At 42.9% G+C, this 25,636-nt stretch overlaps 1 protein-coding gene across 1 annotated transcript; it reads left to right on the top strand.

Annotated features, from left to right (window-relative positions):
• Window positions 1-217: 217 nt before the first annotated feature.
• gnai1 (guanine nucleotide binding protein (G protein), alpha inhibiting activity polypeptide 1) lies at window positions 218-20,598 on the top strand. Its single transcript, XM_085769093.1, has 9 exons — window positions 218-768; window positions 8,605-8,647; window positions 12,101-12,242; window positions 13,317-13,474; window positions 15,760-15,888; window positions 16,895-17,024; window positions 17,283-17,436; window positions 18,597-18,815; window positions 19,295-20,598. Exons 1-8 carry the CDS (start codon window positions 651-653, stop codon window positions 18,785-18,787), a joined length of 1,065 nt encoding a protein of 354 aa, XP_085625219.1. The 5' UTR covers window positions 218-650; the 3' UTR covers window positions 18,788-18,815; window positions 19,295-20,598.
• The last annotated feature ends 5,038 nt before the right edge of the window (window positions 20,599-25,636 follow it).

Here is a 25,636-nt window from a genome sequence, read left to right as displayed (position 1 = left end):
CCAACAGCATCAAAAAGAGAAATATTCAAACAATAAAAAAGTGAGTAAAAAGTGTAGTGATTACCACAGACAATATTGAAGACAGTGGGGACATTGGTCTTTTTATTTTATTCTTTTTAGTTTCTGCCTGTGGAAGTGACACCTTTATTGTGAAGGGTCGGACCGGAAGTGTGGTTGTCGTGGTTACCGTTAGCAGAACACAGCCTCAGCATTCGACTCGTAACTGCTCGTTCACTACTAGCAGTCGCCGCCGCAACGAATGGAGGCGAACGGGTGGGAGAGACATCACCGAGGACTTGCTTCGTTATCAAAAATAGCTACCTTTCGGATGTAACGAGGATTTTTTCCCCTTCTGTTTCTTTCAAACCTGACGGTATTTTATCGGGCTGAAGAAACGCCACACTTTGTTTCTGTATTGTAGCGGAAAAAAGTCGAATCGTTTCCCCCTTTTTCCTCCTGACGAGATCGATAGCCTGTCATTTAAAAAAAAGGGCGTGTGTGCGGAGGGAAGGGAGTTTTTTTTAACCATTTAATGTAGGTTATATATATGATATTGTAGATATTTCTTTTCTTTTTTTCTTTTCTTTTTTCTTTTTTTTTTTTTAACCACCACCACCACACCATCTGGAGGAAGGACACAGTCGAAGAAGATGGGATGCACGTTGAGCACAGAGGACAAGGCGGCGGTGGAGCGCAGCAAAATGATCGACAGGAATCTGCGGGACGACGGGGAGAAGGCAGCCCGGGAGGTCAAGCTGCTGCTGCTCGGTAAGGAGAACAAGCAGAAGATGGTGGTGGTGGTGGTGGTGGTGGCGACTCGTTCGTGCTCGGTGGACGAACGAATGAACGAACGAGCGAGCGACACGGGAGGGGTTCGGTCGAGCTAGGGTGGGGTGGAGTGGAGTAGTGGGGCATAAATAAATAAAAGGGCATACACTCACATACACACGCACACCCCGCACGCACTACGAAACCCCACGTTAATGTTGAATCATTTATGTATTTATTTATTTATTTATTTAGTTAGTTAGTTAGTTAGTTAGTTAGTTAATGGCCAATGTGAGGGTGTCGTCAAATGTGGAGTGTGTGTGTGCATGTGTATGTGAGTTTCAATTCCGCATCGCTAGCATAAACTCCCCTCCTTGCTACTATAACCGTCAACTGTCAACTCGAAATGCCACAGCGTTTTAGCCAATTTCACACACACACACACACACACACAAAAAAAACAAAAAAACACGCTACCTCCACGTTTTTTTCTAACCAGCGTTTGTTTTATTTGAATGTCTTAATCCTTTTTTATTCAAGTGTTGTGGTGAGAATTTACATACATGGCAAGTTTTCTGTCTCTTTTCAGCCTGCTGCTGGCTTTAGATCCATTCAGCCATCTCTGTGGAGCATTTGTATTGACTAAATCCTTTCAACAATGGCACATTTCCTCTCGTCTGGTGCTGTGCTGTGCTGTGCAATGCAGTGCAAAATAGGCCCATGGCTCATTAGGGGCCCAGACAGGCCTGGCTTCAAAACTTTGTTGAGCTCAGTCGTTTATTTTGGATATTTAAAGGTCTTTGTTGTTTTTGTGTGAAGTTCAAAGTGAAGCCATTTTTTTCTCCTCACCCTCCTGCTGTAGTATTACCTACAGTTTCCTGTGTTTGATAGCCAGTTCGTTGCCTTGTGTTACTCACATCTGAAGTTCAACAATAACACATACACGAGATGTCAGAGGAGGGACACGCTTGTTGCGCAAGAAATGCAGGAAATTACGATAATGAAGTGGTAGAAGTGAAGCCTGATTTAGTTAAAAGCCACTTAGACATGGGCAGAAAATAGCATTAATAGTTTGAACTGACTTGCCAGTTGCCACATAACAGAGCAGTATGCTGATGTGGAGATAGTTGCCTCGTGCACCTCTCATTACTCCCGACATTGGCTAATGTTCAATGACCTTTGTGCACTAACACAGTGTTTTCAAACCCTCTTAATTTTTGAGTTTTACCTCCAAATCCAATAAACACGGGCTTATATTTTGATAAATTGATATATATCCATGTTAAATCTACCTTAAGGTTGTATTATGAATGGAAAGCAGTTTTTTAAATTTCATTATTGGGATTTCTTGCACTCATTACCATTCCCATTCTTTCCCAGCTTGCTCTGACAACCCTGTATGCACAATTACATGATTTGCTTGCCTTTCGAGGCCAGCCATGTGTAACCGAATGGCATTACTTACATGTGGAGAAACACTGTTATCCTTGTAAATAGAGAACATAGGTGAAAAACTTTTCCATCAAGCCCCGAGGAGGTCGCCTTTGGGAAATGTTGACATGCACACACATGGTATGTGGGTTACCAGGACACAAAGTCTGAAACCTGTATCAATAGCAGGCAAACACCTGACAGAAGGCACAGAATAAGAGCTGTGAGCTGCTTTTGTGGCCACATTTGTAAGCCGGAGCAAGATAAACAAGATTTCTCCACGGTTTATTTGCGCAACTCGGCTGCACACATTTTGCTACCGCTCTCGTTTTTGTGCGTGTCCAACAAAATGACAAGAATCGATACATTTTCCAGGTCACAGAAATAACGTTTTTGCGAGTTAAGTCTGGACAAGAATGTGCATACTTTCTTGTTACAGGTAAACTAGATTCCTCAGGTGCTCGGAGGGCCAGATGGGGCTTGGTGTTTTAAGTAGCGAGCAAGTTGGGTCAAGTTTCTGCTATGCTGCTGCTGCTGTTGCTGCTGTAGGGCGGGATATGAGTTTTCATCAGCTGTGCTCTGAAACAGTTCAGCGTTACTTCAGCTCTCTCCCTGTTTTTGCTTAGAAAAGGACACTTTCTGTCCTGATAGTTGTTTGCCACCAGGTCGTGTGGCCCCCACGCGTCTCTCCCTGCCATTTGTGTTGGACACATTCACCATGGTAGCCAGGTGACACACACACATGGCCTCTTCAGGTTACGGCCTGAAGTGACACATGCCAGGAGAAAGGAAGAGAAGGGCCTGTAAGATGAGAGCGCAGCTAATGACTGAAGCATTAAAAATGAAAAAGCTCCATTGCAGAGGAGGCAGGAGGCCGGAGCGAGGAGTTTTGGAAGTTGTTTACCCTGCGGATAAACAGCCACTGTAAAGATACTGTTTCAGAGTTGTTGATTCCCAAGCACTTTGGTGAGTGTACTTTTCTCTAAACACACCGTGTCAACAAAGATAAAGAGTCAACAAAGCATGTGGCATCGTGGTAGTACAAAGCTGGCAGGGCTGCAGAGATACAGAGAAAACGAATCTCTCGCTGCATCTCGTAGATTTGACGCCACACAAAAATATGTAGATATTTTGAGTGTGATTTGGCGAGAGGCACGTTCATGTGGTGACCACCTGGTTTTTAGAGCCGTCTTGTCCTAAAATGTTAATTACAGGCTTCCTTGCACTTCCTGAAATAGCTCAGCTGACGTAAATAAAAGAAAAAAGAAATGAAAAAAACTAATTTGCATCCGAAATGATTTGAATCTTCATGCGTCCGTGCGCAAGCTGTCAAGTTCAAACCTGGTGGCAGGCTCAGGTGTCCTTTGTAGAAGACAGAGGGAATGGGATCTCAACAATTCCCATTTAGCTCCCATTTTATCTCCTGCCACCCAATTATCCGGACTATTCATATCTACACGCTAAAATAGATTACAATCTCCTCAGCCTAATTACTCTTTCTATAGCTGCTGCTGTGTAACTGTGGAAAGCAGAGGGACTGTGGGAACTGTTCTTTCTTTTAATGTTTCCCATATTTTTTAGAAGAATTATGTAACCAGCTTGAGTGTGTGTTGCCCATCTTGAAATCTAGGGGAGGAGAGGAGAGGAGAGGAGAGGAGAGGGGGTCACAATAAACACAATCAATTCAAATGTTCACCAATCTTGAATATTTCAGTCTGTTGCCACGGCGTGTGGGAAACAATCTTTTAGCTATTGATCCGCTTGTTGCCAGATCAATCCCTGTGATTTAACGTGGTCATTTCCCCCCCGGTGGGTAGCTCCGCTGAGAGGATGTTGGAGTCCTTCATGAGTGACTCAGACTTAAATCCCCCTAGAGGGAGAGAGACAGAGAGAGAGAAAAAAGAGGAATTGGGTAGTAGGTGAGAGGAACGATAAATCATAAAGAAAAACTGAGTGTAGGAGAGCGAATGTAAAGGGAGAAGAGGGATGTATGTGACTGGAAGAGAGTGGAGAAGGAGAGAGATGAGGATGAATTGCATCGGCTTCATGCTGCTAATGTAGCGTCACTAATGTGGTTAGCACATTGTGCCAAACTTCATAAGCCTTAGCCTCAGTCCTTGGACCGCTCACCCAAAAAAAAGAAAAAAAAAGTGGACGTTTAAGGGGGCAGCGGTGGCAAGCAAAACCTCACCGGCTAATTTATCTTCATGCCATCAAAGCTGGAACAAGCTGCGATGAAAATGAGACTTTTTTCCTCAACTTTAATTCTCATTAGTATGCAAGGACATAGGACTAATCCTCCAGGAGGACTTTACAGATCTGGAGCCATTTGTCTCCATCCTGCCTTTGTTGGAGGAGGGAGAACGTTTCTCTTCCTCGCTGACTTCGACTTCGTACTCGGAGGTCGATGATCTATCCAGAGGGAGTTCCGAGAAGAAAGATGTGTTTGCGGTCGTCAGATAGAAAAATCCTCTGTTCTCTGAAAAGAGAGAGAGAAAAAAATCCTGTCCATTTGCGCTGCAACGGTTCGCTCGGATTTTCCTAAAATAGTTTGAACCGCAAGAAACAGAAACCAGCTGCTCCAGTGGTTTGGACTGTGTAGCTGTTTTGGGGTGGGCGTATCAAAGCTGCGGGTGTGTAACATGACTCTGCATGAGGAGCGATAGGTCAGGCCTGTGTAACCCTAAGTCTTTCTGTATGTGTGTGTCTGTGTGTGTGAGAGAGAAAGAGAAAGAGAGAGCAATAGATGGAGAGAGAGAGAGTGTCAAAATTAGGGCACTTCTTTGTTTTGTGTTCTGCAGACATACAGGCTGTGACAGGAGCCACACCTTAGTGATGTCATCGGTGTGAAGAGGCCAGAGCCAAGTCACTTACATAAACACATAGCCCTCATCTCCTTGATTTATATTGAAGAGATGGGTGTTGGATTTATGATATCTGTCCAATTTTAACCAGAGGAATGCTCAGAATTGGCGGGTTGGCTGTTTTCTTTCTCCTCTGTGAACTGGTGCGACTTCAGAGCCGTGAAGAGCGGTGGCAAAAACAGACGCCTCTGACACAATTTGCTTCCACTTTTTCGCAATTAAAGTATGTCAACTGTCATGATTCATTATGTATCTGTGTTTATCCAGGCTTCGTGGTTTCTCAATAGTTCATACAGAACTCTGAATCATCTGATTTTCTTTGGAAATTTGGAAGATTTTGAATATTGGAAAGCAAGTATAACAGCTTTTTCCTTTTTTTCCCTCATTGGTATAAACAAGGCTGCAATTATCAGCTGATCTACCCACCACAATAAGATAGTTATGGCCGACTGACAGCGAAAAGCCAAAAAGAATCAGTTTACAACCGTTTTACAACAGGAAAATCTGAACATACCTGGCATATCTGTGGCATAAATAACAAGTATTGAAAGAAAAGTTGGCAATTCACTCTCTGTCAATAGTATTTTCCGCTCAGAGGTCCCTATTTAAAAAGCAGATGTAATTTTTTTTTTCTTCAAACCCCCACAGAAACCACAGGGAAGTCAGATTGCAAGCAGTTAGCTAAAAGTTTCCTTTATAAGGAGGTTACTCTGAATGCAGGATGAGCTCATCGCCCCGAGCGGATTCTCATGCGTCGCACACACGGAGAGGAACTGCGTCGGTATGTGAAGCGTCTGAGCTGAGGCATCGTCAAAATGGCTGTTGGATCGGACCGAGGGCTGCAACTGTGCCAGCTCAGTAGCCGACCGTGCCCAGTCAAGCAGCATATCTGCCGTGTGTGTGTGTCTGACTCTGTATAGTGTGTGTGTGTGTGTGTCTCCCACAGGGAGTCGCACAGCAGAGTGTTTTGCCTCCGAGCACAGGGAGCTGCCACCGTGCCATCACCCCCTCCTCCCCTCTGGGGCGCCATAGCACCCGAGTGGTGACACGTAATTAAAATAATGTGTCCTCAGGTGAATCTCATCCAATTATACTGAAGGTGAAGTGCCAGGGCCGTACTATCAGCATGCAGCCGAAGTTTGTAGGAATGCAGAGAAATAGTTTGCAGTAGGATGCATATGGATTTATTTATTTATTCATTTTGTGTTCACACTTTTTTAAATAAAGCTCAGGAGGAGCTGGAACTCGCAGGCGTAACAAACGACAAGCTGCATGTGTCAAAAATGCGGTGTTGTCGTATCTTGTCTTTCTTTTTCGCAACGTCAGAGAAAGTGGAACTAGATTAAGCGGATGATTTATTATGCAAGAGCCGACCATCTCGTCTCCGCTGACAGCGTCACGAGGTAACACATAGTGTTGGGTTTCATTATATGATTTCCACTTCCTCTTATTCTGTTTCTAGAGTTGGAAGGGAGGGGGGGTGTTTACTCTGGGAATAGTCACTCTCAAGTGGTTTGGAAAAATCTTCCCTAGTGGCACAGGAGCGTTACGTCAGCGGCAGCCGGCCAATAACCGAGTCCGGGCCGCTGTAATATGAGGACACTGAGTGCACATTAGTAGATGTGATGTAGTTTATGGTAATGTCCATTAGAGCAGAGATAATGAATGCGGTCGTCACAGATGGCTTTGATTGGAAAAAGAAAAAATTTTAATAAAAGGGCATTTCCAAGTGACTGGTTATGAGGGCATCAAGTACAGTGGAGAGAGAGAGAGGGAGAAAGAGGGGGAAAAAGCACCAGATGCATAATGCATAACGGTCTCGGTGGAAGCCAACATATCACACACACACACACACATGTAACCACAAAGCCTCCTCAGGTGACTGTGGCCTCACTCTAGAGATGTCCTGGATATAACGAGAGCAGTTGCCATGGCGCTGTGACGTTTGAACGATCGGCAAAGCAAAAAGCCGTGCCGACAGTCTGATTCCCATTATGCCCCCCCCCCCCTCCCCTCCCTCACCCCTCTCACCCTCCTCCCCACTCCACCATGGCATTGTCTCTTCGGTCGACTCTCACTGCAGTCGATCTAATCCACACATGTCCAACCCAAGGCCCGGGGGCCAGATCTGATACAACTTTATGTGGCCCCGCGAGACAATGTCATACTTTTATTGTTAATGGCCCGCTAGTATAGTGCTCACACTGCTCACACTACAAATCCCACAATACACTGCAACATCTACCATACAGACCTGACCAAGCCCTATCTGCTGCTCTAGTGACAATAAATCGGCAGATCTCATTGATGCACACCTCCACTCAGCTCGGTGAAGGCACCATTTATGAAAAACACGAGAGTTATTTTTATTTTCATTCATTATATTCTTATTTAAAGAGACACAGAGGAGTTGGCTTTTGGTTATAAAAGAGTCTCATATTAATGTGGATGAATCTACATTACCCACACTTGTTAATGGGTCCATTTTCGATAAATATATCGTTTTGTCTTTATAGTCATTTTGATATTATTATTTAGTGGTCGACTCGCCCAGCATTTCCTAGTTTCTGTTTCCTGGATGCTGTCATGGGAATAACGCAGCTGAATCACTAGTTGGTGTCGTTTATGGTCAGAACTACGACGGTATCTGATAATCTTCAAACCTCCGACTTTTGTTCTTGATTAATGTCCTTGGCAAATGTTTTCGTTTTCGTCCGTCTTGCGTTGGTCCAAGAATTTCACTGTGCGCATAGAGGCTCATGGGAAATGTAGTGTGAAAACACACTTTCTGAAAGTCCTCAAAGTCCCTTTAATTTTATTTTCATTGAGCAGATTTACAGTACGCTGGCTGTTAAAAGTCATAGTTCTGATTAAAACAATGTCGGTTTTAGTCTGTTTAATAAATGTCAATACTGTTTGGCCTGTGAGTGTCATACTTAGTGTTTGGTCCCTCGTGTGATTGAGCTTGAAACAGTCGCCAGCGCTGCGTGTGCCGCCCACCCTCCTCCTGAGGCGACACCATGTTTTTTTTTTTTTTTTTGACACTTCAGCAGCTCCGCCAAATACATAAAGCCAAGAGCACGCGTCGCACGCTGAGACGCCATCCAGTGAAATCTTTGTGATGAAATTTCAAACACACACACACACACTTGCCTATACAATGTCAAGATTCATTTACAGCAAAGCGGAGCGAGTCATCTGACCTGGGCTCGCTGGCTTTTTCGACTAATCAGTATGTTACGATGGAATTGCGTGGAACTGAGGCCCAAGCGGAGGTTTTTTAAAGACTCCTTTTAACTTCAGCACACACATAACACACTCTTGTTTCTCAGTTCTCTTTTTTGGTGAGGCGGGTTTTCTGAGGTTTCACTTTCATGGTTCCCCATCATGCCTTTGGACCACATTAGATCATTCATTGTATGAAAACGTTTTTTTTTTTAATTAGAGGGAAAGGGAAGTGGGTTGGTTCGTATAATAGCTGACTTTAACTCCTAGGTATATTTACAATCTAATGAACCTCTTTCCTTTCTGTCTTTTCCAGGTGCTGGAGAATCAGGGAAAAGTACAATCGTCAAGCAGATGAAGTGAGTGTTGCATCTAATCGTTCCACACAATGAACCATAAAAAAAAACTTGTTTTCTTCCTGCAGTGTATCAACAACGACTTCTCTCATCAGATATGCATAATGGCAGCGTGCTTGATATCATTTTCAAAAAGTGTTCATTTTCCACAACACAACACAATGTCAAACACCAATCATGCTTTTACTGCATCATTCTCTTTCTGTGATATTACGCTCCGCAACTCACGCTACAAACAGGTACCATCCGTAATGAATCATGAAGACAAGCCAGCAGAATGCATTAGGATCGACTCCGACACACTCATCAATCAGCAGACATAGACACGCCAGAGGGGCGGCATTTTTTACATTTTTAAGCAGCTGCTGTGCTGTGATATTGCTCTTTTTCTCTTTCTATCGGCTACTCATATGTGAAGGATTTACCGCACACTGCTCCTATAGACGTGTTATTTTCCTCACCACTGTGAAATCTATCTAATGCAAGGCAATTATTTACTTTAGAGTACCAGTCCATACACTTTCTTTGCTTCCTAACACTGAAAAAATAGATGTTAAAAGAGTCAATATTGTACTTAAAGGGATAGTTCAACATTTTGGCAAACTGGCCCATTGCCATAATCCCTATAGTTTTAGGAGTAGGTTCGTTACCTTTATTTGTCGGTGCAAACTACTTTTAGAACAGCGGAGCAGAGCCGCAAGCTGCTCAGAGCTACACTATGGAGGCTAATGCAGGGCTGTATGTTAACTTTTTCAGCACATAGCACTAGTGCTACAGAGGCTGACAGTTTTGTAGCACAGGACCAGAGAGTTGTAGCACACCCTAAAAATGCCCGTCACCTCTACAGAGGACAATTAATGCAGCTCATCACTTACACAGTAACATCAGTAAGTGTAATTCATACTGTACATAATGTAATAGAATAAAAACTTTTCAGATACAGAAGCATCTTTAAACATCACTTAGCCTACTTGTTGTTTAAAGTGACTTAAGCATCACACAACTCATTTTTACATAACAGGTGTGATATATTTACTAGGGTTGGAACGGTTCACAAAATCCACGGTTCAGTTCGGTTCACGGTTTTTGGTTCGGTTCGGTATACGTTGATCATTGGGAAAATCAATCATGTCTTCAGTTAAAACTGAAAGAATGAGGCAGTCCGACATCTGATACATCATTGTGACAGTCTGAGGTTAAAAGTAGGTGAGAATCTGGCTGCAAGAGAGGAGACATTAATAGTTCCAACATGATTTTAATTTATTAGTTGTTCACTGAAATATCCTATATTAATTGTGGTTCTTACAAAAAATATATCTTATAAAATATAAAAAGCAAAAATGTCTCATGCTCTGCCCCTTGAATTAGTGCATACAAAATAATTTAACTTTAGCCTACAACTTTTACAACCACATTAGTTACCAGCAACATAAAGTGAAACAGAGGCAGAGGTGTCCTGCCACAGCCTCGTTTGGACTCTCACCGAAACACCCCCCACTCCTCCTCCTCCCCCTCCTCCTCCTGCTGCTGCTGCAGCACAGGTCGCGCTGGAGCTAATAAATGCTAAGCGCGCTAAATCGCTAATTGGTAGCGATCGCGATGATAACACACGCGGACACACACACACGCGGTCCCATACAGCAGACCTATACATCGCATCTTCTAGCTCCGACTCTTTCACTCGCCATGCTCACAAACGTTTCCACAAGTGACCAGCTGATACACTGCTATCTGCTCTGCTTCTTCTTGTTGTTTACCCATAGCACCCATGCTACAGAGCAGATTATTTCTTAGCACAGGCATGTTTTGATGTCGCACGTGCGACATATATGTCGCACTGTACAGCCCTGGCTAATGGGATTTCTTGGTTTCCCTCATCAAACTCATCAAATACACAATCCAACAACTCCAAATGTGCGTTCCAGTCGGGGGAAGTTTTTGGGCAAGCAGTCTCTGCATTTGCCTAGAAAACAACGTAATGTTGCGTTATTATCTCATAGTGTGGTGAATGTGTAGGTCACAACTTGTCCACCAGAGCGTTTTGGAGTTGTTGGATTGTGTATTGATGAGTTTGATGAGAGAAACCAAGAAATCCCATTAGCCTCCGTAGCGTAGCTCTGAGCAGCTGGTGGCTCTGCTCCACCGTTCTAAAAAATAGCTTGCACCGACAATTAAAGTAAATTAAACTACTCCTAAAACTATAGGGATTATGGCAATGGGCCAATTTGCCAAAATGTTAAACTATCCCTTTAATGTCAAAATATCCAGTGAAAAGACCCCAGCCCTCAATAAACTGACGCTTCTAATGACGGATCGAAATGTCAACAAATTTGCAATATGGTGATGAGTATGATGAGCGCAACATCCAAACTGCTGGAGCGACAGGTTTTCCTGATTGATGTAAAATGTTTGGGTGCTGCAGAAATGCCCCCCTGGCCTATGAATCATATTTATATTATTTTTTTAATTCATCATCGTTGAGCCCTGTTCTAATAAAACACAGCTGACATTGACTGATTCATTCACTTAGGTTGAAACTGAAACAAAAACAAGCAATTTCAGAAATGCCACCCTGGGCTTTATGAACTTGTGACAGGCTTTTTATTTTCGCACCACATTAATACAGAAAATGAATAGAGAAGTTTAATGAATAATGAAAACAATTGTTATTTTCAGCTATAAAGCTCTGCCTCTGTAGTTAAAGACGGTATAAAAACACAACCATGGCCACTTAAATTTTTATTTGGAGTCAGTCCACTGTTATAAATATTCTCGAGCACATCCAATCAGCAGTGGTCCAAACAAATGCACTAATTACTGCTGTTTAAGGAGCAAAATAAAAGCATTTATTCATGGGAACAAAGCTTGAAGAGAAGGGAAGTCAGGAAGTAAAGAAAGGTGGATGAACACGTTATTGGCTCTGTGCTTTTTGCAGGATTTTATAAACATAGAACAGTATACGTTTATTTGTCTCTAAGTTTTTCAAGGTCAAATAAATGCTGGCACCCAATGTAATAATTTTTATATTGTGTACATTCAGCTGGTGTTTTTATCTTAGTAACTGACATGGTGAGAAAATCCTCTCTTCCCCGGGTGGCCATAATTTAAGCAGACAGAACTGAGAAGCATAGAGATCAGGGCCGGCAATATGTCTGCAGACGTAACAACGAGCATGTCAGGTCAGAGTGTTACAAGAAAGATCAAATAAGAGCGGAGGAGAAAAATAAGCTGTAAGAAAGATATTTCTAATAAAGCTGAAGAAGAAGAGGCACAGAGAGAGAGAGAGATGAGAATTTAATGGGAGAAGATGAGTTTTCTGTCTCTGACGTCACGTTTGCAGTTGGAACAATACTGTCAGCGTTGCTTTGTCGATGGAACGGGCAGAGTTTTTGCGATGCATGAAAACGGCTCTGCTGCAGTGCTGACCAGCTTTTTGTTCCCCCCCCTTGTCCACAGGATCATCCACGAGGCGGGCTATTCAGAAGAGGAATGTAAGCAGTACAAGGCTGTGGTCTACAGCAACACTATCCAGTCCATCATCGCCATCATCAGAGCCATGGGGCGCCTCAAGATTGACTTTGGCGATGCTGCAAGAGCTGTGAGTTGAGAGGGAGAGCGAGGGGGAGAAATGTAATTTATTTGGTTCTGAGTGGAAACCTGAAGTGAATCTGTGCCGAGTAGCAACACTGAATACTCAGGAAACGTTAAGGTTTGAATGACGTTATAATGTCAGAGGTCAGCTCAGGTCATTCTTGTAATTAGAGGTGTGTTTTCTACCTTTTATCTATCACTTATTGATCTGCACTTTAATGGAACTCTTATTGGTACTTTTTTATGATTCCATTAGAGGAAAAAATACAAATTACGAACAGAATTAACATCATATGTACTTTAATTTACAATGTGTGAGAGAACTTTTATGTTACATTAACAAATAGAAAATCCATATGAACATTAAATAATGTCTTCATTGACATAAATAAAGAAATCAATAGCACTGATAGTCGAGGGGAATGAGTTACACAGTGAGGACAAACCATATGCTTCAATACAAAGATGGACAATTATCGGGAGCAGCCATGTAGAAACATGCATCTGTGTGCCTGCAAACACAACGAAAGCAATAAAAGGGCAATCTGGAGGAAAAGATAGAAAAGACAACATCACATAAAGCAAGTCTATAAAAACATGTTAACTCTCAAGTACCGAGAGCTGAACCAATGATATTGAAGCTTCTTGATATTCTGGGGTTTGAAAATTTGGCCCTGTGGCTGATTTGATATCATGTCTCAGAACCCATCCCTAATTCTAATAGTTTAGCCTTTATTTTGACCATGTAAGGTAGTATAAAAGAAACGACAACAAAAAACACACAGAAAAAACAAATAGTAATAGAAAACGTATAATTAATTAATAAATTATATTCATCAACAGTCTTAACATGCTCGAAGAAGTAAAAAACATATATGATCCTACCCCTGTGACCTGATCTCGTTGCAGTCATATATACAGTACAGATGATGTGACAATATTTATTCTTTCTGTACAGCCAACATCCTCGCCTCACTGTAACTGTTATTTCCACTTGGAAGCAGATTGATGTTAATTATATTAGCGGTGTAATGACTTGATTGATTAATCATTTCGCCACCACCCTGAATCTCTCTCCCAGGACGACGCGCGGCAGCTGTTCGTGCTGGCGGGCTCGGCGGAGGAAGGCTTCATGACAGCAGAGCTGGCCGGTGTCATTAAGCGGCTGTGGAAGGACGGAGGTGTTCAAGCCTGCTTCAGCCGCTCCCGCGAATATCAGCTCAACGACTCAGCGGCATAGTGAGTCACACAAACACACACACACATAAACAACCAAGGTAACAGTTGCAGCCTTCGCCAAAACCCTGAGTCACCCGCTGAAAAGACCCATTGGCCCCTTTACACTCTAATTCATGTCAACCACTTTTAAGGACAAAGTTTTTCACCTCAGAGGAGCAGAAAACCCAAATTACTGCCATTCCACCGCAAACACACAGGCACCTGATGCCAGAAATAGCCAAACACATGTTGTCCCAGCCCTTCAGCCATGCTGCAGGGAGCAGAGAGCTACCGTACCGTGCGTCCGTCTGGACTTTTAGACTGTCAATATTTGCCCTCTCCTCGGGCAACCCCCGAAGAGCAGCGGCTGGAAAGACTATTTAATCTTTGACCTTCCACCTCAGCACAGAAGCATTCGCCACATGCTTAAAAAGTAAAAAAAAAATCACACAAACACACAGAAATTTCTCTCTCAGCTGCTAAAACATCCCACTGTTTCCGAATATGGTATATATTGTGCAAGAGCCCTTGGCCCTGGATCAAATGATATCATCACAAGGCAGCTCCGAGTGTTGTCGGGGAGAAAAGCCGCTCGCCTCGTGTGTTTTCGCTGCCGAGGAACAAACATGAGCGGTGACGACACAGGCCGAGGGAACTGCAGTCGTTGGCCATTTTCTAATTGGTTCCTCTAATCCTGCTGTCCAGCTTCTCATGAATAGGAAACGCCATTGTTAAATCCAACATGTTTCACTTGACTTAATGTCTCGGAGGACAAACAAAAGGCCTTGTTTGCATGGAAGGGAGATTACTGTTGCATGTGTGCGTTTGTGTGTGTGTCTGCTAGAAACAAGAGGTCACTAATCTTTCTCCTTTGAAATTTAGCAGCAGTGACCTTGAGGTAGTGTGTAGGTTTATTTGTGGTGTGATGGGCATAACATATTGATTAAGCAGAGAGATCAATGTTTAGGGTCTTGAAAGTCAGATGGGAGTTCTTTTGTTGATTGACATGTCACAGTAATTTTTAGTTTCTGTTTCATTTGTTGTGAAATGTCCTGTCCTGTTATTTCAATGGTGGATGAAGCTATTGTTTATTTTTGGTTTGTTTGATGTTTGACCAACAGTCGAAAGCTAAAGATAATAAGTCAAGTGTCACTGAAGATGAAGAAAAGTAGCAAAAACATGTCACCTGACGATGAATATTAGACATTTTTGCTTAAAAAAATATATCGGTGATTAAGCAGTCATCAAAACAGTTGCTGATTTCTATCATTGGACTAATTATTCAGCCTAAATTTCTTATTTATGCACTGGTTTGATGCATGAGAATGTGATATTAAGAGCATAGCCAAAATTGAATGATACTTGGATAAAATCCAGTCCAGTCAATTGCAGTTGGTTCCTTTTATCTAGGCCATTAAAACACTGTCTGAGCAGGTCCATCAAGCACTCCTAGTTTCTATTGATAGATGCCAACTAATGTTACAAATAGCTCACAGTAACAAACTTTAACTTTGCTGAAGGTTTCATTAAAGAAGAATAAAATAAAAATGTAAAAACAGATCTGTTAGTAAGGAGGAAAAAGAACAAATTCCATGGTGTTCCTATTCAGGACCATGAGAACAGTGGAGCCTCCCTATCCCAGCAGGTATTTGGCAAAATGTGGAACAGCACCCTCGACAGATGGCTTGTCCATTACAGGACTAACACGTTCACACTTGTATGTAGGACGGTTCCAACTCAGCTGCATATCAGACCCAGGGAGGAACCCAGAGGGAATCCACCAAACGGAGAGAGAGCGAGAGAAAACAATGCACATTCTCCACTGAAACCACATGGAGCTCACATTTAAACCCCCCGGATCTTGTTTGCTGTTCGGCAACAACAACAGCTCCAACCCAGAAGCCATGGTGCCATCATGTCTAAATTTAACACAGACGAGTTTTCTATCTTATCTCTTTAAGTTGGCGTGTCCAGATTTTCTGAGCTCAATTTTTTACTGCAACTGAAAATAACTCAAATTTCACAACGTGCAGTCATCTGAGCCAAACTCGCCCGTCTCCTAGGAAAATGTGCCGTTTCACCCAGAAACTTTGAATCATGACTTGTTTTCAGGCCGAGACCGGAGTTATCTTTAAGAATGCGTTGGGAGTTGTTTGCTACACACTGGACCTTGATACTTCTTACACAGTTTCTCCCACTCCCTCCTCCTGCCCTCTCTCTCACTCCCTCCCTCTGTCTGTCCTCTCTCTGCTCTTTCTTTTTGTTTTCCATCCTTAACATCCTTCTCTTTTGTGCCCTTCCCTCAGCTACTTAAACGACTTGGACAGGATATCCCAGGCCACCTACATCCCAACGCAGCAGGATGTCCTGAGGACCCGAGTCAAGACCACAGGCATTGTGGAGACGCACTTCACATTCAAGGACCTGCACTTCAAGTGAGGATTTCTTCACTGTAACAACCCAACAACTGGCTGCAGCTCAAAGCGTTTTAACGTGATGGCTTAATTAGGTTTCCTTCCTGTCTCTGACTCATTCGCTCCCATAGAAATTCCCTTTTGTGCACATACAGCTGTAAGTTGTGACACAGTGTGTGAGGGTGTTGCGCGGCGCATCAATGGTGACTCAGTTATGGCCCTCTGTTGACAAAAAAAAAAAAGCACAGACAGGAAGTGGGGGCAGTCGATTTGATGATGAAGTTCAGTAGCCGATGCACAACACACAAGGAAGAAATCCCCATAGATAGACACACACAAAAAAGCCTTCGTTTGTGTTTCTAGTTTCATTCACATTTCATTTCACATTTATGCAGTATATTGATATGAAGTGAGTCAGCCAAGTTAATTAATACAATTTACATTAGTTTACAGGCTTTTAAAATTATATATCATTTCCCTCCTCCTTTAAATCCACAATATTTCCAGGTGCCACTTGTATACTTTTCTTTCTAAGCAGAGGAACATGAGCTAAATGCAGCTTTTGTTCTCTCTCTTTAACCATACGACAGCCTACCCCACATATTTTTCTGATCATTTCACACGGCGCCTCCCGAGAATCTGATTTGAAAACACTGTTGCTCTTTGAATGAGCTCGTTTTCTGAGAATGGAAGAGATGCATGAAAATCAGAACGGGCTGACATTAAACATCTCAATACAGGCAGTTAAAATAACCCACAGTCATGCCGCTTGGCTTGGAAATAGGAAATGCAGCGCAAAAGCCAGAAGCCTGTTCCTCTTCAGAATCATCTTTTCCCTCAGCTGTGACACAGTCATTGTGTGAACAGTTCTCTAGAAACATTTGCTGAACAGACGTTTCCCTTTTTATCATTTACTAGTATAAACAGCCACAGCATCTCCTCCACACACCAACAGTGTTGTACTGTATTGTAGATCTGAAAGCGGATGGACACACTAACGGTTTTGTTTCTGCCTTTTCCCTCCCAGAATGTTTGACGTTGGTGGTCAGAGATCTGAGAGGAAGAAGTGGATCCATTGCTTCGAGGGCGTGACCGCCATCATCTTCTGCGTGGCCCTCAGCGACTACGACCTGGTGCTGGCCGAGGACGAGGAGATGGTGAGTGGTGCGGCCACTGAGTCATGGAGCAAACATAATGCTGTAGCAGGCAGTCTGTGTTCACGCACAGCGGGGGAAACAGTGTTTACCGGGGAATCGTGATGGGTCACAGGAGTAGAAATAAAGAATGGAGAATGGTTTCCGTTCAAGCTTTTTTTTCTCATGTTTACGGATCAGCGATCACACAACTCGCTATTTCCAGTGTGTGAAAGCACAATGAACCGACGTCATCTTCCCTTCTTACTCCCCTCCCCACAGAACCGAATGCATGAGAGCATGAAGCTGTTCGACAGCATCTGCAACAACAAGTGGTTCACAGACACCTCCATCATCCTCTTCCTCAACAAGAAGGACCTGTTTGAGGAAAAGATCAAGAAGAGTCCTCTCACCATCTGCTACCCAGAATATGCAGGTGAGCATTTTTGGGAAACGATTTGACAGCGACAGCACAAATTCCCCCCAGGATAAACCAAGACAGGGCTTGGTATGAAGTTTGACGCAATACGAAATGACTAATACAATAATGATATTTGAAATTACAATCTTTGTCATCGTCCTGTGGTTACCGGGAAACAGCAGCGATTCCCAGTAACTCACTAGTCACAGTTTGGTTTGTGAGCTTTATAGATGCTGGTGGGCAGATTTTGGTGACTGTTTTGCAGTATGTATGCTAAGCTAAGCTAAGCAGCTGCTGTTGATACCATATAAGTATATTTCCTGAAATGTCTAAACTTCATTTGACCATTCAGTCTTGATAGGCTATTTTTCAATTCAATTGTAAATAAAGCATTAAAAGGGACATATTATGGAATCACTTTTTGAAGGCTCTTTAACATATATTTGGGTTTGTCTTGCCTTCCGGCCCCAAAAATGAAATCCATGTGGTTTTATGAGCTGTTCCCTCAGTTGTCTTCCAGTGATGTAACTAGTTTTCAAATTTGCATAATCCCACCCCTACCTGGTACCGGTAGAATGGTAAATGGTAAATGGTCTGTATTTCTTTAGCGCTTTTCTACCTGAAACGATACCCAAAGCACTTTACAGTACATCACATTCACCCATTCACACACACATTCACACACTGATGGCGGAAGCTGCCATGCAAGGCGCTAACCACGACCCATCAGGAGCAAGGTGGGTAAGGTGTCTTGCCCAAGGACACTACGGCAGCAACCGGGATAGAGCGGGATTCGAACCGCCAACCCTCTGATCATTGGACGACCCGCTCTACCACCTGAGCCACTGGGGCGGGGCAAGCAGTGGCTCATTTGCATTTAAAGGGACGGGCACTGAAACCAGCCGTTCTGAACTGGGCTGTTTTGAGTGGATAAAAAGAGCTGTGATGTTTGATCTTTGGGGTATTTTGACCTAAGCATGTCACAGACATGTCTATAAGACACCTGGGAACTATTTTAATTTGTGGAAAGGGGGCATGATATGTCTCCTTTAAAAAAAAACTAACAAATCATTCCTAGGACAATGCATGTTCAGTTGGATGTCCAGTTAGCAGGATGGAGCTCAGCCTCTGAATGAGACTCGGCTGCTTCACTTCCTGCTCTGTGTCTGTTCCAGGCTCCAACACGTACGAGGAAGCAGCCGCCTATATCCAGTGTCAGTTCGAGGACCTGAACAAGAGAAAGGACACCAAGGAGATCTACACCCACTTCACCTGCGCCACAGACACCAAGAATGTGCAGTTTGTCTTCGATGCCGTCACCGACGTCATCATCAAGAACAACCTGAAAGACTGTGGCCTCTTCTGAGGATAATGACCACAACGCTTTTTTCTCGGTAAGGAGCCGTTACCTCGGTCGACTCCATCCTCATCCCTCCGCAATCTTCCTCACAGCCAGAGTTCAACCGAGGCACACACTCTCCCTTTTGAGTGAATCACCTGCTCATACATGTGTGTATCTGTGAGTGTGTGTGGCTCTTTGTCACGCATGAAGGCACATGTCAGGATTATGAATTAATGTGTATTCACCGTGGCATCAGGATGCAGTGGGAGTTGCTGAGGAAACCATGTGGGAGCCCGGTGTAAATGTCTTTCCCCATGCAATTTAGCTCTTCTCCGATGAAAGCGTTTAACAAATTAGCTTCAAATGATTTGTTTTCAGAGCTTTATGAAGGAGCGTAGCTGGAGTTGACCACAAAGATGCAGCGTAATGAAATCCATAATTTAATCACTGAAATCACAGAAATGAGTGACTTCCTTTATGAGAGGCTTGGACAGTTTCCTTCATGTTTCTCTTCTCTGTCTCTCCTTGCAGGCAGTGGAGCCAGCTTATTGTGCATCTTCGGTGGGGAACATGAGAAGAGTCGGGAGGATCAGTCATGGACCAGTGCTGTACTATATGCCACTTTTAACAGCTTTATTTATGTTTTTGTCTTGGAACATTTTGAACTAGCGTTACGACATTTGTGTAGGATGTTTGTATCATTGTAAAAGCGTCACAGCAAACTTTCGCACATTTTTTTTTTTTAATTTCCTGTTTTTTTTTTCTTCTTTTTTGGTTTTGTTTTTAATTATCGAGGAGAAGGAGGAGGAGATCATGTTTTTTGCTGTTCCTTCTGCCGCTGTCTCTGGAAAAGGAAACTTTGCTATTGGTGGAAATGCTTCTTTTCTTCCTTCCCTACAACCAAAAAAAAAAGGGAAGAAAAGAGGTACAACTCTGAGTCCAGTTTGTTGGTACTTGTGCCTTCGCATGCCTTTTACTGCGGTCGTAGTCCTAATGCTTGTTCTGTTGCCTGCTGAATTGTTCTAAACATAAAGAGGTAAACTGTTTTCATATGTTAGTGTCCCTGCTATCTTCTATGTGCACACCACTGAGCTATCAGGAGGAGGAGGAGGATTTCCCTCTGGTCTAAAGGTACATGGGTCTCCATGGTGACCAACATGTAGCCTCCACAGTCCCCCCACCCCTTACCCCCACCCCACCTACCCGCCATGACAATGGAAGGCCACCCTGGCCGATCACACAGTACAATACTGAGATGTATATTGTTACATTTACCCCACAAATCTGGGGTTCGGGTTTTTAAACAGTGTATAAAAATATCCATTCTTCCCAACCATCCAGAAAATGGTTTGTCAAGGCACTGAGCTTATAATACGCTCACGTGTTAAAAGTACAAAGACCAGAGTAGGCACATTTTACTGTATATTTTAATGTATTTGGTGTTAAGGAGAGAAAAAACTGAACCACAGAAAAGAGATGGTTGTAAAGGTGAGGATGACGTCTGAAAGGTTTTGAGTTTCAGACGCCATTCTTGGATCCTCTCCAGTGATGAGTTGGGAGTAGAGGGTGCTGCTGCTTGAGGATCCATGAAAACTTTCATTCAGGTGACGGATACAAAGAGGGTCAAGGGAAGCCTGGTCTGTGATTGGTAGATCAGTACGACTTTGCCAAGAGGAGTTGATGATGATGATGATGATGATGATAAATGTGATCCTGGATTCTGTTCATATAAAGAAACTGCCACAACTGTCAATGTATGTGTACGTTCTCCGCGGATGGAGAATCTTTGTAGACTCATCTCCCTTATTTTGCTAATAAAAACCATTTACAAAACACACGGCGTTGAGAGCGTTTCCTCTTACATATGCTTAAAGATTAGTCCTTGTATTCTTACAAGATGCTTTTATCCAGAAATAGGCCACACGCGCCTACTTTGATGCTTTTGTATTGGTGTGGTCAGGCTGTGCTCCACTCATCATCGGCCATTCATACCCTCATGAATGGCAAGCTTGCGGCACAGACAGTGTACTGTACATGCTGCACGCTTTTCACATGAACTGAAATACTTACAGCGAATCCCACAGAGGCAAATAAAGACATTATTGTCAGTTCCTATGTGGCCTTTGCAGCTCTGTCACCTGCAGTATTACTCCATGCAGGGTCTTGTTAGGGTGAAAATTGATCATGACCGAACATTTTCACCTCAGCTAAAAGGTCACCTCGTGTATATGTGATATGGAAACCACTTTTCAATTTGCTCATGATGACGATTATGTAAGAGTGCTAACAAGGCCGCCTACACACTGTGACCAGTGTGTATCTCTGACTTGTGCCACCCGAACACAATTTGCATTGTAAATGTGCTGTGATATAACCCCAAAAATACCATCACTGGCAAACACGTTGTTTAGACTACGGTTTTTTCCATTTATTTACAGTGCAGCTGTGTAAGGCCAACCGCCAAACAACAGACTACTACACATTTTTCCTTAGTTTTGGTCTCCACCAACCCCGTGTGGCTATGCAACCAGAACAATAGAGTTGTAGGCCACAGAAAACCAAAACAATACATGAAAAGACTAGTGAGCTGTGTACAGTCAATTATGTAACTTAGCCTAAATTTTTCTCCACATATGCAATCTTGAAGTAGGTCGTTTGAATTGCTTTGAAAACAAATGTAGACATTAGGTGGGAAATGTGAGGTAGCTAATGTCATCCAACCTCATGTTAAAATGTAGAAATATGATATAAAGAGGATAACTGGAAGGTAACAAATATCCTCTTTTATTCAGCCTCAAACAAATCTTCATTTCTGTTCAACAATGATCAAAGTACAACAGTAGGTATACAATACAAACAATCAGACTTTTACAGATCTCAAAACACAAATGAGACAAGTTTAATAGGTGAAAATGAATCATAACAACTAATAAAAGATCATTATAAATAAATAATATAATTAAATACATAAATAAATAGAATAAAGAGAAGCTTTATCAAGTGGCAGACAAAAATTGACGGGCTGATGAGCATTTCTTATTATTATCTACATTCAGTAACTGCGACGGACGTTGACGTAATTTAACGTCTTTCCTTCCCGCGGTCACGCGCCATTTTGCAGGAAGTCGTTCCGAGGAGGAGGAGGAGGAGGAGAGGCTAACAAGCTAGCTGCTTTAATTTATCCTCCCGGTGGAATTAAAACGTTATTCACGACAGAAGGACATGAATCGTCAGCTCTGCACAGCGACCAAGGGCATTTCCACTTTTCAAGGTAAGAAAACAAACAAACAGACAAAAAGGCAGATGCTAATTAAGATTTTTACCGTTTAGCACGTGGCTAACAGCCACAACAAGTTATGCTAACTTTTAAGTTCTGAGCAACTGGGTTTTATTACTCATGAATTAACTTGCCTAACAAACTTTATTTTAAAGAAATGAAACATTCTTTAACAATATAATACAATACAATAAATCTTTATTATCCACTCTGTGGATAAATTACCATAAATTTAATCAGTTATAAGAACACAGTTAAAACACAGTTAAACAAATGATTAAATAAATATAGAGTAAAAAAAAACAACCCAAAACACAGTTGAGAGCAAAACCAGCTCCATGGGACTCTATGCAGGGATGTCAAACTCATTTTAGTTCATGGGCCAGTGGGTTAGTGGCTTTTGGGGTTGTCCTACTATTTTGCTTGCCTCTTCTTTTCCTGTCTTGTCATAAGGGAAACCCTTTTTTTTAAATTGCCTTTTTAAGAGATTTGGCGGCACAGACACTTTGCATGTGTGGGTTGCTGCTGCATCCACGTGAACGCTGCTGATTTGCATGTGTGCTGGCACTCTCCTCTTGTGCATCAGCGTTAAGTTAACCCTGGCTTCCCCATGTTTGAGCTTGTGTGTGTGTGTGTGTGTGTGTGTTTGTGTGTGTGACAGCTTGACAGTTGAAGGAGGAACAAGTCTGGGGAAGATAAATGACAGAGAGAAGAGTAGGCTGAGTTTAGCCTGGGTTTATTATATGTGATGCTGCTGCTTGGGCTTTGGCTCCCATGGGTGCTGCCAATTGGAGAAGCTGAAGTGTGTGTGTCTGTGTGTGTGTGGGTGGTGCATATGCTGTATTTATAGCACCTTTAAAGATGAGAGAGGGAGAAGAAGACAGAGTGAACAAGGGGGCGGCCATGATATATCAGTGTAAAAGCAACACCGGTGACACTGTTGAGGTTTCTCTCAGCAATAAACAGAGGGTGGGAAATGTTTGAAGTGTGTGTGAGAGACAGAAAGAGGAGGGGGAGGAGGAAGAGGAGGAGGAGGAGGGTGTAAATAGATGGAACAATAGAGGCATTATTGTTCCATTGCCGTGTTTACTGTCTGCTCTCTCTCCCCGGTCACTTTCTCCGGGGGCAGTGGTTGGCAACAGAGATAAGACGGGGCTTATCGTCCCTGCTGCTGCCATGTTGGACAGGATGCATCGTACGTAACACCAAACCAGACTCACTTTTTTAGTCTGCGCCGCACATTCTTCCACACACAGTGTAGTGTAGCAGACGTCATGTGTCTGCAGACTCTGGCGACGGCCTGGCATGCATGTGGATTATTTATAGTTGACTCTTTTTTATCGCATAACTCTTCTATCTGCCAAGTGACTGCTATTTTCTGCAGATTCAACTCCGAAGTGAAGTGGCCTCTCGCCCCTGTCAGTGAGAGGCCGCCATTGTTTACAGTCAGCCTTCCAGAGATATTTAGAGGGTCACTTCACAAAAATTCTTTCACACACCCTTTTTTTTTTTTTTTAGATTGTTTTTATTTTATTTTTGCACCATGATAAATTTTCCCCCATCCCACTTGGGATCACAAGACATCTATAGAAAGTCGTTAACACATGGGATTGTTTGTTGACAAAGAGCTATGTTTCCTATACACTACATTTTTTTATTAGATACTGAGGGAGACAAAGGCTCCCATTTTTTCTTTTTATTATCCACATGCTGCAGGCTCACTGTAAAATATTTTTAATTTTTACGCCTCCGCACCAGAGGCGTTATATGATTTTGGGGTCGTCCCTCTGTCTGTCCCATTCTGGTGAACGTGATGGCTCAGTATCACCCTGAGGGGAATTTCTTAGAAGAGCTGTATTTAGAGCTCAGCTAAGCAAGTGTAAGCCTTGATGTTGTTTGCATACAACAGATTAAGTGGCTTTATTTTCCCCTTTGTGTGACAGTCAGGATGCCGGGTGAAGCCTGTCAGCTGAGAGGCTGAGTGACATGGTTTGCATCCCAAGATATTTGCAATCAGGCTGCTGGATCTGTACTGTCGAGATCTAGTTAATGCTGTCACACTCGATTACACCGCGTCGCTCATGGTTGAACATGATCAGCCGTGGCGGCGATGTGGTAGATTGTATGATCCAAGATCAGCCACCAGTAGATTTTTCTCCTTCGCTGCAATATGATTATTGTTTATTATTTTGTTGTAGCCAAGTATCCAGGTTTTTTAAACTCTTTGTATCCTTGTTTTAAACTCATTTTATTCTCGTCATTTTGTGTTTAAAGGGATAGTTCAACATTTTGGCAAATTGGCCCATTGCCATAATCCCTATAGTTTTAGGAGTAGGTTCGTTACCTTTAATTGTCGGTGTGAGCTATTTTTAGAACGGCGGAGCAGAGCTGCGAGCTGCTCAGAGCTACGCTACGGAGGCTGATGGGAGAGACAGAGTTGTTTTAGAGGTAAATGCAGAGACTGTTTGCTGAAAAACTGTCCCTGAAGGCAACGTGCATCAGCGGTTTTGCACGAATTTACCTCGAAAACAACTCTGTTTGGTAACGTTCAGTTATTATCTCATAGCGTGGTGAATGTGCAGGTCACAACTTGTCCACGAGAGCGTTTTGGAGTTGTTGGATTGTGTATTTGATGAGTTTGATAAGGGAAACCAAGAAATCCTGTTAGCCTCTGTAGCATAGCTCTGAGCAGCTCACGGCTCTGCTCCGCCGCTCTAAAAATAGCTTGCACTGACAATTAAAGGTAACGAACGTACTGCTATGACTATAGGGATTATGGCAATGGGCCAATTTGCCAAAATGTTGAACTATCACTTTAAGGAAATCTGTGTGATTATTGGCAGGACAAATCTACCTGCGAATAACGTTTAGAGTAATCTTAACCTGAACCGGTCCTCCACTTTTACTCCGGTGTCTACGTCCTCTCGTAATGCAGTGAAGCCACAGAGCAAAATCCACACATGGGTCTGTCGTGTTGTGGTGTTTAATCAAGATCTCCACTTGATATAAAAAGATCATAATTAAAATTGTAGTTATTTCTTGTTCCTTTATTGAATTGACACATTAAAAACGATCTTAATTTCCTCTTTCATCTCGGGAGTGTGTGTGAACATCACCGCAGCTGCAGCGAGACATTAAAAACATGGTTGTATCCGCTCTGTGTAATTACCAATCAGAATTCTGTTTGAAGTTGTGCATGGATGTTATGTATGTGTGTGTGTGTGTGTGTGTGTGTGTGTGTGTGTGTGTGTTATGTGATGACATAACATAACAGAGACGGCCGTTTTGAAAAAGCAACTTCAGCCGTCGTCATTAACCCAATTAGCTTGTTTTTTTTTTTTTTAATTTGTGTGTCTGTGTGTGTGAAAGTGTGACAGATTGTGTGTGCGTGGGTGTTGGGTGGGTGGATGGTTTGATCTGTTTACACCCATGTGCCACATATAGGGGATGTGTGTGTGTGTTATGTGCAGGATGCTGTGTGTGTGTGTGTGTGTGTGTGTGTGTGTGTGTGTGCCTGCTGTCTGTGCTCCTGCTCGTCACCTCGTCTTCTCTGTCCATGTTCATTCAGTCTGCAGATTCCAGCTCTTCCCCCGTGA

This window comes from Trachurus japonicus, chromosome 23 (assembly GCF_045865225.1).
Source record: "Trachurus japonicus isolate A0001 chromosome 23, Traja_1.0".
Classification (NCBI taxonomy): Eukaryota; Metazoa; Chordata; class Actinopteri; order Carangiformes; family Carangidae; genus Trachurus; species Trachurus japonicus.
The sequence above is the reverse complement of the archived record's forward strand: the minus strand, read 5'-3'. Positions and strand labels throughout refer to the sequence as shown.